The 15,793-nt window shown below is 34.9% G+C and overlaps 1 protein-coding gene across 1 annotated transcript; it reads right to left on the bottom strand.

The window, feature by feature from the left end:
* Nucleotides 1–6,388: 6,388 nt before the first annotated feature.
* Nucleotides 6,389–8,694, bottom strand: LOC132556978 (putative defense protein 1). Its single transcript, XM_060221442.1, has 4 exons — nucleotides 8,490–8,694; nucleotides 7,823–7,992; nucleotides 7,175–7,266; nucleotides 6,389–6,629 (listed from the first exon to the last, which is right to left on the bottom strand). Exons 1-4 carry the CDS (start codon nucleotides 8,692–8,694, stop codon nucleotides 6,389–6,391), a joined length of 708 nt encoding a protein of 235 aa, XP_060077425.1.
* Between the last annotated feature and the right edge of the window lie 7,099 nt (nucleotides 8,695–15,793).

The following is a 15,793-nucleotide window of genomic DNA, read 5'->3' as shown; positions in this document are numbered from 1 at the left end:
GTGTCGTATAATGTTCACTGTTGTGCAGTGTGACGTCAACAGTGTGACGTCAGCTATCCATTTTGTTATTGAAGTATATTTATTTATATACCCCCATAAAACCTTGATTTTTAATTCTTAATTTTCAACGATTTTAAATTTCTAATGCGGGTTCTAGACATCAAAATATCTCTTTCATCATTTGATCCTTTACAAGTCGTTCTCTGTAGTAAGGCCGACACAGATGTATTATGTAGCTCTTCTAATTCCCATCCTAAATTTGAATTGAAATGTAGATTTTTGTCTCTTGAAACTAAAATTTGATTGTAATTTTCAATTCTATAAGTATCTACGTAGATTAATGCAGTCAAGGATATCTCATTCTGTTAGAGCGATGACCCACTGTCCCTTAGGTGAAGATCCGAGGTGCTTAGTTCGATGCTCTCTCCATACTGGGAGACAAACAAATCAAAATATTTGTATTTCTTACACTGTACTATACAAAGTATAGGTTTTTAGGAATGTATTCCAATTTAATTAATTAAAATAACTTCCAGAGTAATTACTAAAGGATGCTGTTGTAGATTTAAATCCGCAACCAAGAAAAAACCCATTATACTGAAGCTAGACAAGTAACCTCGCATATTTTCACAACTGTAAGTTGTGTAAATTTCCCAATGAACGTCCAGCATAAAATTTAAACTTAGTCTCCTTATCCAACGGATGCCGGTCTTACTGAACAACATGCAAGATGACCATTACATGTTACTTAAATGACCCGTGATCTAAAAGTTCCCCAGGTACACAAAGAGACCCGTGTAGGGAGCATCTAGCTACAGACCTCGGATCTTGGTACTACAGACCTCAGATCTTGGTACTACAGACCTCAGATCTACAGACCTTAGATCTTGGTACTACAGACCTCAGATCTTGGTACTACAGACCTCAGATCTACAGACCTCAGATCTTGGTACTACAGACCTCAGATCTTGGTACTACAGACCTCAGATCTTAGTACTACAGACCTCAGATCTACAGACCTCAGATCTACAGACCTCAGATCTTAGTACTACAGACCTCAGATCTTGGTACTACAGACCTCTGATCTACAGACCTCAGATCTACAGACCTCAGATCTTGGTACTACAGACCTCAGATCTACAGACCTCAGATCTACAGACCTCAGATCTTGGTACTACAGACCTCTGATCTACAGACCTCAGATCTACAGACCTCAGATCTTGGTACTACAGACCTCAGATCTTGGTACTACAGACCTCAGATCTTAGTATTACAGACCTCAGATCTACAGACCTCAGATCTTAGTACTACAGACCTCAGATCTACAGACCTCAGATCTACAGACCTCAGATCTTGGTACTACAGACCTCAGATCTACAGACCTCAGATCTACAGACCTCAGATCTTAGTACTACAGACCTCAGATCTACAGACCTCAGATCTTGGTACTACAGACCTCAGATCTACAGACCTCAGATCTTGGTACTACAGACCTCAGATCTACAGACCTCAGATCTACAGACCTCAGATCTTGGTACTACAGACCTCAGATCTACAGACCTCAGATCTACAGACCTCAGATCTTGGTACTACAGACCTCAGATCTTCATCTTAATGATCCGTGATCTTAGGTTCCCCAGGTACACAAAGAGACCCGAGTAGGGAGCGTCAAGTCACAGACCTCGGATCTTCCTCTAAATGATCTAAATCATCTATGACGTCATCTATATAATGTTTTCTGATTGCAATTTTTTTCAAAATGTGGTCAGAAAATCAAAAAGCTGGAGAAATAGTGCAACTTCATTTTGAAGGCCATTCGCCAGCAGCAGTGATTCGTACTATGTAAAAGAAGTACCATTCACATGCAAAACTATCAAAGCAACAAATACACAGATTAGTAAAGAAATTCCAGCAGACAGGATCTGTGGAAGACAAAAGACACAAGAACCAAGGACGTCCACGGACTATCAGGTGTGCAGAGAACATTGAGGTTGTTCAGAAAATGACATCGGAGACCCCAGTAGGTCAGTTAGAAAAGTGCTAGGTGACATTGAAAATACGGGACCTGCTAATTGAGGCTCCAGCTATGAAAGTGTTTATATAATGTTGTAGTTTACGTGAAGCTGTTTCCATACAAAGTGCTGGTGATACATTTGAAGGATACAGATGTTACACAAAGACTACAACGACTCATTGGATGACTAACAACACGGATATCACCGATAGCGTATGGTTTTCAGATGAATCTCACTTTCATTAAAATTCACAACTTAACAACAAGCAGAATTACTGTGTATGGGGAAAAAGAAAAACCAGACTGCTGGAAAGTTGCTGCAAGATGACAAAGTGACAGCCAGGTGTGTACTCGGTCGGTCGGAGTGATTGGACCATTTTTCTTTGAATAAGAAGGTGAAACGGCATCGGTTACCAGTGGACGGTATTTAAACATGTTTAAAAGTGTACAATCCCAGGCCTGAAAGCCTGCAACATCTCAAGACTGCAATTGGAGTTTCGGTTGAAAAGAGGCAATCATCAATTTTAAGAAAAGGCTCAACGTTGTCATTTCGCGGACAGGACGTCACATTGACCATATCGTGTGATTTTTTAAAACATTTCCAATCAGTTATAAATTCTACAAGAGTAAAGATAAAAGTATGTTTTTTTGTAGAAAGAAACTTGTTTGTATCAACGTGAAAGTGATCATTTTCATTACACTCGGTTAAACCGTTTAAAAGTGTAATTTAAAATGATTACAAAATGTATTGATCACCATGTACCAGTTATGCATTGCGGCAATTACTGACCACAACCCGACCTTTTCTCTTGATATAGTGCTAGTGACATAGAGTCATCCTGGTGTAGGAGTTGTGGTAGAAAGTCATTTCAATATTCAATGTGCATGTGCCTTCAGGATTTTAAAATGTCCCATATCAAGGAATAATCTTACCACTGGATTAATCCGTTGTTTTGCCTTTTCTTGTACATTTCCGAGCTTTAATAGTAATATCGCCAGGAAAACAGAATGTTGGATTGAAGCGGCGGATGCTTTTGATAGGTAAACTAGGGATGGAGGTATGGCTATTTACTAATAGTAGTAGTGCTTAATTAATTGATTACCAAATTCATAACAGTATTCTTATGTTAAAAAATTCAAAACAAAATGTCAATATATTTTTTGTACTTTGTAATTTTCCTCCACAGAATAGTGTATTCTATCAAAAAGAAAACAACATCGACCTGTTCTTGATATTGGAGGAACTGCTCTGCCAATATAAAGATAAAGGTGAGGTTTATGTTACTGGCGATTCAAACTCTCGCGCAGGCTGTAAGTTATTGTTGATGATAGTCTTAGTGGTTCGGTGTTGAAAATAATTGACACTTTGAATCACAGTTAAGACAAAGAAATAACCACACGTAGGAACACTGATACGTATGTCAACAGTTTCGGTAGGATAGGCTGGCGATAGAAAGGGGGGTATCACTTTTTGTAGCCACAACAGATCTAGTGTAATTTATTATGTTTTAGAAAAACCCTGTAATTTATTGAAAATATGTGAATTTTCTGTTGGTCATTTTACAACTGTATCTGATCATACTCCTTTGTGTTTGAGCAAAACAAAATATTGAAGCTGTGAAAATGATTAAAACACAAGTGAAGATGCACATGCTATTTGTCAGATGAAAAGATGAAAACAGCGATATGGTTCAAACGAAGCTAATAGAAAACGCAACCGTTTTAGGACGAGCTTCAATATAAACGCAAAAACACAATGTAACGTTGATAAGATGATAGACGACTTTTGTGGTTTGGTGAACATCGTTGTTATGCCTTATTGTGAAGTAAGACAGGTACAGACATGTGGGGTACCTAACCAAAAGAAAATTAATCTCTTCAAAGGAGACAAACCGTGGTTTACAAATGAGTGTAGAAATAGGCATCGATAATACAAACTTGCTCTGTCAGTCTTTTACAGTGATAAATAACCTGCTAATCACAGGGTTCTGACAGAGAGGAAATATCAGAGATATGAATGTGACATGATGGAGTTAGTCCGACGAAATAATCCAAAATAGTTCTGGAGATATTTTGATAAAAGGAAAATTCCTGTTGATGTGTGTTGGTTTGGATGACTTCTTTACCCACTTTCAAACTCTTAATATTGGACAATCTGAAAGTATTGAAAATGGCAAAATGTAAACTGTAATATAGTTTATGAAGAGTTACACAAAATTATAGCAGAGGAAGAAATTGTAGTTGCAACCAGGAAATTAAAGAGAAACAAAAGCTGTGGTGGAGATAAAATTCTGAATGAAATATTTCTAGGCTTTAGAAATGTAGTGTTATCTTATATGACTAAGATATTCAATAATATCTTACAATCTGGGTATTTTCCTGAAGCTTGGGAGTTATTGATGCCCCTAACAACTACAGAGGTATTTATTTGCTAAGCTGTTTAGGTAAATTATTTACTGGAGTTTTAAATCAGAGGCTACTTAAAATGGATATTGAACATATTATAACTGATGTTAATTTGCATTCAAACCTTGGTTTTCTTCTATAGACGCCAAGTTTACATTACAGACACTTATTAACAAAACACTGAAAGTAAAACAAGATTACATTGTTGCTTTAGACTACACAAAAGCGTTTGATATAATTGAAAGAAGTTGTTCGTGATCTGAACTGACAAAACATGAAATGAAAAGGAAAAGGTTGAAGATTAATTACTCGTTAAATAAAGATATAAAACCATGTATCAGATATAATGGTTACTTATCAGAGCAGTGCCCAAACACGATCGGTTTGTTCCTGGGAGAAATTCAGTCACCGAATCTCTAATCAAACTTGTGCAATTATTATGTATAAATAATGTGAAGGAACTAAATAATCTTGGAAAATATATCCATTTTACGTTTGAGAAAAGAAAGGAACACATTGGTTGGTTGCATAAATGAATGAATTGATGGAGGGGTGGATGGGTGGATTGATGGATTGATTGCGTCTCTATCAGTATGTGCATGTTTGTTAAATCTCTCTTGCATCGCATGCTTATGCTGGTTCTTATACACGATCATTTATCTATGTTTGAAAAATCACTCTCCAAAATGTATGTATGTATGTATGTATGTACCGTAAGGCACTTTGAGTAAAATCAAATTACATTGAATTGAAATAGATGTGCCTTCGCAGTTCCGCCATACCTCTTTGATATTTCAAATTTAAAAATAGTGTAGGTTTTGGGAGAATTCGTCTCCCAGTTGTTGTAACTTGTGTCTAATCCCACTTGTTTGAGTGAAAAAGTAAAAAACATTTCGATAAAAATCAACGAAACGATTATTGTACAACAAAAAATCCATAGAGAATCTTGATTTTTATTTCTCGAACAGAGAACAAACATTTTGCATTTCAAACAATAGCAAATGTAATCAAAGAGGTGGATGAATCCTGCCAATGGGCATAACTGCGTCAAATAATTTTGTAATTTCATCTTCATTACATAAATCGATCAAAAAATGTATCCGACCAATATCAGCGGATTTTAGAATCGCAGACCAAATAACATTTTTGTCATAAAAGTTTTTTGAAATGTGATGTAATCAAAACAACACCAATATTATTTCTGGATTTATTTACAAACATTTATTAACACAGTTACATTACACCCGTATGTTTCAATACAGTTCTTGTATACACATCAATGGAAAACTCAAAAGTGAAAAGAATAATGGAACTCTTTCTATTAAAGAATTCAGAACATTTATAATAACAGAATTGGAGGGCAGGAATACATCAATTATGTATCTAAATAGGTTTATCGTGGTGGGATTTTCAGTGGAATTTAAGAACAATCATAGGGACCCTTTTCCTGGTCTATCCCTGGTGACCTTACAATGTGTAATGATTATATTAAAGCTAGAAATACTACGAATGATTGATTTAGAATCGAGAACTCCTCAGACTTTTTGTTATAAATAGTAAAGCAATCACAAATGATATACTCTATCAAAATTTATATTTCCTTTTTCACCAAACTTGAAACAATAATGTGCTCGGACATCAACAGTTGTATACGAAATACTACAAACAGTATCGCGGTAAAAGAAATAAATTGATCGAAGATCACAGAGTCGATGAAGGCATATTCGATTCCTGTAAATATTACAGAAATTTTCAAACGACAATATTTAATATTTCCTGCACTTATTTAAGACGATCAAGACCAAGAAAATCGCGTGCTGGAATGTTGGAAGCGAAATCTATAAACAATCGGTAATAACTTCCCGACATGCACTAGCTTTGCTCACATCCGGCGAATTACAGCACATTAATCATCCGAGACAATTCAATAAAACTTCAACGTTGATTTTCAGCGCCCAAAGTCATTTATCAGGTATGTTTGAGGATCATACTGATAAGAAGAGTTGACATGATAAGTACAGGCGTCGAGGCTCCAAATAACTTGTTTACGCCATTTTCATTTGTTAAAGACCCAGGCGACACTGGTTTGTGTGTACTAATTTCTCTCTGACAAGCTATCCCATCGTCCTCCGCAGTATCAGTGATGTGACGAATGGTTTCAGAATGGATACCAACCCAATATGTCTGTTCGTTATCCACAACTGTTGCGCTGTAAATCATAAGGTAATTCAAATTATAGGACCAGGGGTAAAAACGAAATGAAATTTCATACTCTTCTGAGTTAGGACAAGCATGGCCATATTAGAATTACTTACACTAAGCCCTTAGCATTACCGATGAATCCTAGAAGGATGAAACAGTTGTATGATACAGTTTAATTCCTTATTTGGCTCCGCTCTTTTACATAATTCTATTTTTCTATTGAAAGGAACAACTGTTTCCGTATTTTGTACAATCTTTGTGATTACGTGTTGTAGACACTGCTGATGGATTTTTTAGTACCCAAGGTTTGCCGTAACCTGCATGCCACGATTTTAATTCCTTCAAACAGTAGCGCAGATTCAGAATATACACATGTACTCAAGGTTCTTTCGAAATTATCAGTTAAATAAGAACTACCAAATTTATTGAAATATGAAGCATACGTATCCTTCCATCCAAGCATTATGAATCTATGATTTTTGTTTAAAATTATCATTACAAATATAATGTGGATGATATATGTCATGATTGCAATTCATCTGTATCACTTACTAAAATCGGATCTTTCTCTGTTCAGGTGCTTCAACTTTCCACGTGGCTTCCATGCTATTCTCGATCCCCCAGTTCAGATTGATTATTGCGCTCTTTGGGAAATAAAAAGGTGTGATAAAAATGAAACATGTTTATCCAGATCGAAAGCAAGGTTACCGATAAGGCTTTTTAGTTTTGACATTCCGCGGTCGTGTATAGAGGATATTTCAAAGTTTCTTGTTCAATATACATTTCACAAGTATGATAGAAGATCAGAAATGTTTCTATCCAATCAATCAATTTCTTTTGTTCATATTTTGACCTCTTTTTACTGAATTTGAGTTTGGATTATCATTATTTTCACATTTTGGTATTTTCTTGGGGTTTTTTTTTCACTATAAAAATACATAATAACAAGGGCATACTTTGTTCTTTTCTTTGCATTTCTGCAGATATCATTATTAGAAATTCATTTGTAAGAGTTTGGAAAAAAGTCAACTTGGTTTTGGTTATAACAGCAAAGGTAAAAGAGGTAAACCTGTCAAGGCTTTATCTTCAATTATGTAAATAATATGCATTGCAATGCGGCTATAGAATACAGTGTCTTAAAAGTGCACGTAGTGAAATCTAATAATCTAAAAGCATTCGAAATCTGACCTCCGTACTTACATTGGTTTTCTTGAAGCAGTTAATAGGCTTCATTGTTCTGGTTCCTTCTACATTAGTGAAACTCCCAATAGGCGTGGAACTTACAGACTTTCCCGGTAGTGGACATTCGGCACTTCTTGCCTGTATCATGACACCTCGTATTTTGCGTTTTCCTGTTGCTTTTATAGAGACTGAAGAAAAGATAATTTATTAAAAACCATTTTCACGTATAGTGAGACAAATGTTACAATGTATGCATGACTCTTTTCCATATCTCAACATGAACGGGGAAAAATCGGGATACGAACATTGATACGAAAATAGATAGCCACGTCATGAATGAAAGAGACACAGAAATGGCTTAACTAAATGCAACGATTAAAACAATGATGTAGACAGAAATAGTCGATTAAACAACATTTGAGACTTATCGAGGATCAAATTTAATCATGTAAAGCAATTCCCAAGTCAAGTCATACATAGCCACATGATTACCAGAAACTGAATATTGAATTAAAAGCGCTGTAATATATGAAAAGTTAAATTTTTTTTCACGACAAATATTGCGAAATTCCGAACTAAATATAATTTATAGTAATATAGTAACGTCGACGCTTTGATGACCGTTTTCGTGCTCTACTGGAATTGTACAAGGCGATAATGTCACCAAAGTTCATCTTACAATTACCTATTAGTTCCATTCCAACCCCGTGCATGTTCATGCTGACGGTGATGTTATAGGGAGCTGGCCCTCTCTGGGGTAATGACGTCAATTGTGATGGTATCATCTTCGTGCAATCTGTGTCTGTTTCACCAAACGGGAACCCATCGGTCAAGGCGAGCAATGCCAACGAAATGACCACAGGGATTAAGGATGCTGGGTCAAAGGTCATGATCTAAAATAGATATTGCAGGCGTTTCAAATTATTTCGTTACAGCCTGGACAGGTATTTCCCAAACGAGATCTAGGAGGAAGAAAAAGCTGTATGATGCAGTCTAATTTATGATTGAGCACAATTGTATCTAATCCTAAATTTGTATTGAAAGTTGTTATTTACTTGTGTGTGTTTTGTACAATCTTAGAAATACATGTTGGAGACACGGACGAGCTCCTAATCCCTGATGATTGTCGTAATCGGAAGCCTCGTTCTAATTCAGTCGAACATTGGAACGGTTGGGAATAAATCATGTACTTATATTCTTTTAAATTTATTTGATTTTGAGACTAGTCCACCATCCAATCTAGATTTGACAGTTAGACCCTTCAATCTTAAGACTCGTCAGTGATTCAAGGGATCTAGTTTCCCATATCTTGAAAGCGATAAAGCTTCAGTAGCCTACATATATCACATAAAAGTATGAAAAAATCGCAGTTGGAAAGACGATATGGAATTGAACAGAAATCTTTAAGATTGTACCTGTATCTCTGGTCAAGCTAACACGCCCAACTTTTTTGTCTTATTAAATCCTTTGATATACATCACCGTCAAGTAGTCGCAATAGTAACATGATGGTTGTTTAGAGGTCCGTCTGAATAGGTTTTGGTTATTGTACAATACATAGGAATGAATAACGGATGATAGTTTTACTTTTTGTTGATTGTAAAAATAAACCCGAATATTTTATTTAATTGCATGGAACTGTGAACATGTAAGGTCCTGAGTTTTTGATAAGTAGGAATGTTATTATTTCTATTACGAATCACTTATCACATATCGGGTTAAAAAAAAATAATTATCATTACATACTATTGAAAGTTGTTTTTAGTTTTAGGTTGGTGAAAAATTCTATGAATGTATTTAAAATTAAGACCCTGACTTACGACATCACTGACGAGTCCTAGAAGGACGAAACAGCTGTATGATGTAGCATCACTGACGAGTCCTAAAAGGACGAAACAGTTGTATGATGTAGCATCACTTACGAGTCCTAGAGAGACAAAACAGCTGTATGATACGTTTAATAAGTCGTTGTTCGGCTCAGCGATATCTAATTCTAAATTGCTTTCGTACAATATTTACATTCATGTAGATCAGGTTCTGTCAATAAAGTATCAATGTCTACATTAAATATGTATGTTTTTGTTACATTTTCCCATATATTACCATGAAAAATAATAAAGAAATTAACATATGAAATAGATTTTAAGAAAGCAAGCCAGCCAGATTCAGAAGTCTACCGTTGTATGCCTTAGGGAACACAGTCAGACGTTTCTATTAAAGGTGACTTGTCATGGCGAGATTCTCTGCTAACGAAAACAGTAGGTCATACTTGCCTCCGGGTCCGTCAGCTACTAACATGGCGATGTTTGGACATGGAAACATGAAAGCGATTATTTGTTGATGTGTTGTTGTCTCTTGTTTACGTGGTCGAAGGAAAAACTCAAAAAACATTTATGATTTATTAGAATATAGATCTCACCAATGTTTACATGTCTTTGTCGCATTTTTTAATGAATTAGAATACTATTACTGTTTTAACCTCGCCCTATTCTTTCTTGCTGAAACAAACGTGATACTATTGAATGTATATTAAATTCATATGATAGGCATGCTTTTTTGTTTTGCTTTGTTTTTCTCTTAAATTCCATCTTTAATGATACGTATTAGTAAAGCTTAGCTTTACTAAACATGCAAGTTAAGATAAATTCGATTTGAAATTGCAAAAGTATAATGCTGTAGTTTTTTTTTATATCATTGATAAAAATATGTCTCGTAGTATATGGAATTTTTATACAAATGAAACAAAACTTCAGTCTTTCACAAAAAAAACCCAGGCCCAACAATGTTGTCAGGAATGTATTGCCTTTTTGGTGGTAGATTGTCCAGGTAAGATGCCTGTATTGACACAAAGTGAAATTCGAGAATCAAAAGTGCCATCGAAATCAACGACTATAGATACCCCACAAAAACGAGTTAACAGTAAATTAGAATTTGTGTGGATTACACAAATGAAAACACTCGTAATTAACACTATTATTTGCGATCATTTTCAATGTCATCACAAACTTATTTTCAGTCGTATAACTTTTTTTACTGTTCATGTGCGTGTTTTATGTACGATCTTGGATTTACCAAGATCTATATATGTATAACGGGTGTCGTCGATAATTCGCTTATCGTTCCGGAACACCTGGGTTATTCTGATAGTTCGGCTTCACATCCTCGATTTCTGCTTGATGTTTTCGGAACTTATAATTTCCACTACTTTGACAATATTCCAACGTAAAAAACTCAATATATAAGACATTCAATAACACTAAACCATGAAATGATTTCATAATTGAATACTTACGTAAGCTACCATTTAGTTTTAAGCATATAGGGGGTGTTTCCTTTGCTTATGTCTAATGAATCTCTAAAATACGAAACTAAAGGCAATGAATTTCATGTTTGCCAAAACAAAATACTACTTTACACTAAAAATGACAAATAAGGCTTTTGTGAAACGTGAATCATACCTAGCGCGAGCTGGTAGGTCTAAATATGCCCAAGGGACCTCTGGATCTTGACCTCATCCCCAACACATTTAATACTTGTGACGATTCTGTGTAGGCGTGATCGTTAGTTTGCCAAATGCCTACAGTGATTAAGTGTCATACTTCCTTTTTCTAGAATTAACTCAATAAATTTCCCTGTTTATGAAATTCTAAAATCTGAATTCAGTATTTTGTCAATTTCATTGATGCGGAATAGTTCAACTTGCGCTTGTTGTTCTGCAGTTCGACTTTTTTTCAAATTTTCTGATTATTTTCACTTAATTACTCTTTCCGTTTCAAACAATAGAAAAGATAAATGTGTGTAACTATCTGCATCAATTTTTTGATAAAGAATGATTCAGTTTCAATAATTAAAAGACAAGATTAATACAGTCCTCATCGCTAGAGACAGAAGTAAAGATAATACATACTAACATATACATATTGAAAATTATAGATGTTATCTTTTCACAGGTCAACATGGTGCGGAACAAAAACAACAAAAATTTATTATGAATGGTTTGCTATTTTAAAAATTTTCTGTTGAGTTATGAGGGAAAAAAGTTATTATCTTTTCACAAATGCGACAATTACACGTTTTATTCCATTTATAAACACACTATTTTTGCAAGTAATACACGTGTACATTGTATATGTTTGAACATGGACTTTATCAAAAATTACAATAAAATCTTCTGCATACAAAATCAAAAATCGTTTTGTTTTTCAAAAAAAAAAAAAAACATTTTTTGTATAAAAATTTTAAAAATCGAGCAACTCACGAAAGGAATATATTTTTATATAGGTTTTATCGGATCAATAACTTTTTAAAATAATATTCAATTCATGAAATAAAGAAAAAGTTGATGTACAAAGCATTGTCTAAAACCTGCCACTTACCGTAAATGCGTGTGAGCTTGTTGTAGGATCAAAAGTAACATTATGTGACCCAGAAGGTTCCTTCAATATATAAGAGCGTGCCAACCACATAGACCACTGTGATAATTTATCACTGGCGCGCATTGTAGGGTGCAGTGGTTACTCATAGATCAACCTACATGTTGACCTCTGTCATTGGCATTCTCCTCCCCCACTGACCAGACGTCTTATTGGACTTACGGGAGGTCTGACTGGACATACGAGGGTTCAGTTCATTCATTATTTAACAGACTTCAGGAAGAAAAATGAAGTAATTTTCTGGACATGTTTTCTGTGACAAATAAAATCCTCTGTAGAGATTTTGTAGGAAAAATCTGAATTTGTCAAAATAACACACATATCGAGTTAAACAAGGAGGACGTAAAGGGGTAGCAAACCTTGGTGAAAATGACAGAAAACACATACATACTCCAACGCTGATAGATCTCGCTATCAGTACACTTGTTTGGGTCTTACAGGAACCAGTCAGGCACCAAATAAGAATAATACAAAGACATATTTGCATTCGTCATACGACACTTAGTTATAAATTTTATTTTCATTCAGTTGGTATACAATTTTTGGATTATGATTACTCAACGCTCAAGGACAATAATGAGCCTGCAAAAGTTCAATCTGAACAAGAATTGTCTCATGAAAATCGTTGCTAAATATGATTAAGATAGAGAATTACATTACAAATGGTTGGCTCTTTGACAGATTGGATTTGAGATAGAAATATGCGTCGTTGCTAGACAGGAGGACGCTTACCTGTCCATTTAACCTGGTTTTTTCGCCTGTAACTTGTTCATTGCTTGAGTGTTTAATTCAGTATGGGCCTAAGTCTTGTGTATATTTTGATGTCGAGTGAAGCTTTGTGTTAATATATGGTTATTTTTTGTGTATTGCCAACAGTTTGATTTTTCTCAATCATAATATATATATATATATGAATTAATTTATCAAGGATACATTGTTCACTGTTCAATTTTTATCGATGTTAGTCCGCTAACTCTCACAAGATCTTGGTTCGATATTATAATCACTTTGCTATGAAACTTTACCAGTACGGTGTCATATTGATAATAAATATTGCTGACAATGAAGTCGATGACTGTAAACTGCAAATGTAACGCCTTTTGACGTACATCAAAAGATCAAAAGATCAAACTAGTCTTCTTGTTACACATGGAGCCTTCAATTTTGCAATAAATGTTTTAAAGGGTTGCAGAGAGCGCAAGTGATAGTAACGCCAAGGACAAATAACCACCAGGCATCAAATACTTCCCTTTTACACACTGTCCCCGATGTCCCATATTGGACTAGAATGAAATCAAAATGATGATTCCATAACCTTTTATATAATGTTAACAAAGTGTAGTTGTCAATGGTCATATACAATCCTAACACGCTCTAAAACCATCAATTTCCCTGCCCCCCCTCCCCTGTTGGATACGTGGTTACGTCATATAAAAATCATATAATCATATAAAAATTGACTTGAACCTTATAACAAGAGGATTCAGTGAATAATATATATCCAAGAAACCAAGTGTCAACGAAAATGCATATTCTTGTAAAACCTCGAAATTTAAGCCCCACAAAATTATATTATTTTACAGTAGGACAAGACATTCATAGTAATTTGAAAGCTTTGCAGGCAATATTTATGTAGCGCGACATATGACAAAAGCACTGCCGAAGAGCGACGCGACATGCGCAATGTTATGAGATGCAGAAGTTGCTGTTTAACGTCAATGAATAAAAAAAAACCATATCGTGCTTTTTTTTACCTCCAGTCACCAGAAGTCAATATTTGTCGATGTGACGCAACATCGATTGGAAGACAAATACTCACACTTTGGTGGTTATCGGTGATAACCCATTATGTGGATTGGGTTACATGCCTTCTCACAACTTTCATTTGCTTCCTATCTTTGTAAACATATATCTTTTCCATATATTACAGTACCATCCGTGTTTTATCCATATTGATTAAAGTCTCCCTTCTCGAACAAGTTTTAACATTGCAGGTTTTATTTGTTTTGTATGTTTGTTGCGATTATTTGATTTTTTTCTACATTTTACTGTATTTTTATAGCAGTACTCACTTTCTTACGAAGGCCTATTAGTGTCACTTTGAAAAGCGAAAAAAACCTTTTTTTCTCATTAAAAAACGTTAATTATCTGGTTATAACGCGTTAATTATCTCGTTAAAACGCGTTAGTTTTCTCGTTAAAACGCGATAGTTATCTCGTTAAAACGCGTTAGTTTTCTCGTTAAAACGCGAAAGTTATCTCGTTAAAACGCGATAATTATTTTTTGGTCCTGTCTTTAGGCTAGAAACTAGCTATTACATTTGAGAAGCAAACATATCAGTTAACAAGTTAATTTCTCCATCTTCTGACTCCCTTCATCCGATAGCTTCTTCACGAAAGAAATAAGCGAATTCATTCCGAAGCCTGACCGTAAACGTCACATCTCTCAGATAGATAACTGTATAAATAACGCATTTTATCTCGTTTTAACGAGGTAACTAACGCGTTATAACGAGATAATTATCGCGTTTTAACGAAATAATTATCGCGTTTTAACGAGATAACTAACGCGTTTTAACGAGATAACTAACGCGTTATAACGAGATAATTAACGCGTTTTAACGAGAAAAAAAGTTTTTTTTGTTTTTCAAAGTGACAATAATAGGCTTTCGTACTTTCTTGATGCAAGCATGACGTTTTCTTTATTCAGATTGCCCCGTTGTAAAAGCTTTAAACATGAAAAATAAGATAAATCCTAATGATAACCGGTATCATATTTAAGTGGACGATATCGGCGCCATGTTTTTCTGCATCATATTTTTGTGCTACAAAATGAAGGTAGTAGATAACTATTTGTACAGTTTCGAGTTTGTGTCTACATACCAAAAACTAGCTTTATGGAATGGCAACACGCGTTCATGATTTGGAATATTCCTACTTCGGATGTGTTGAAACGTGATTGATTTGTTACCGTGAGAGTGTCGTTCTTCCAAGGTGAAGTTTTTGGTTGAAATCATTGATATCTAAGCAATTTGTGAATCGGTAACCAAGCATTTTATTAGTCATAAATCTGGGGATTTTTTTTCTTAATCATTTCTATTATTTTTTGTGTACATTCTATTTCTTTAGAGTAACAACCTGCCTCCAATTTCTTTCTATTCTAAAGGATGTGATGCTAACATCAAAGTGCACATAAGAGAATGCGGACATGTTTGGGAAGACTGCAGGTGAGAATTATGGTCGCCTTTATCACCTTATTTAGAAATATTGTCTTTTATCTGTGATATTATGAGCGACAAACACAATAGAAATAAACTCTCCCAAGAGACATATCATCATAATCCATTCAGTAGAATGTAGAAAAAAGATACGCCTTTTACGTCAGTTAAAGATAATCTCCGGTTTATAAATATCAAACTGTCGAAACGGCCACCTTATGAAGTGTATCCCCAGGCTAGATACCGGAAGTTGATATATTTTATTCCGTGGTGTCATCTACAAATTATTTAGCTCTGAGTCATATAATTAGAGATACTATTTTAAATTCGGAATTGCGTT

The sequence above is a fragment of the Ylistrum balloti genome, unplaced genomic scaffold (assembly GCF_031769215.1).
Source record: "Ylistrum balloti isolate Yb309-2 unplaced genomic scaffold, AGI_CSIRO_Ybal_v1 Utg370612, whole genome shotgun sequence".
In the NCBI taxonomy this organism is placed as follows: Eukaryota; Metazoa; Mollusca; class Bivalvia; order Pectinida; family Pectinidae; genus Ylistrum; species Ylistrum balloti.
Note: the sequence above shows the minus strand (reverse complement) of the source record. Positions and strands in the feature narration are given on the sequence as shown.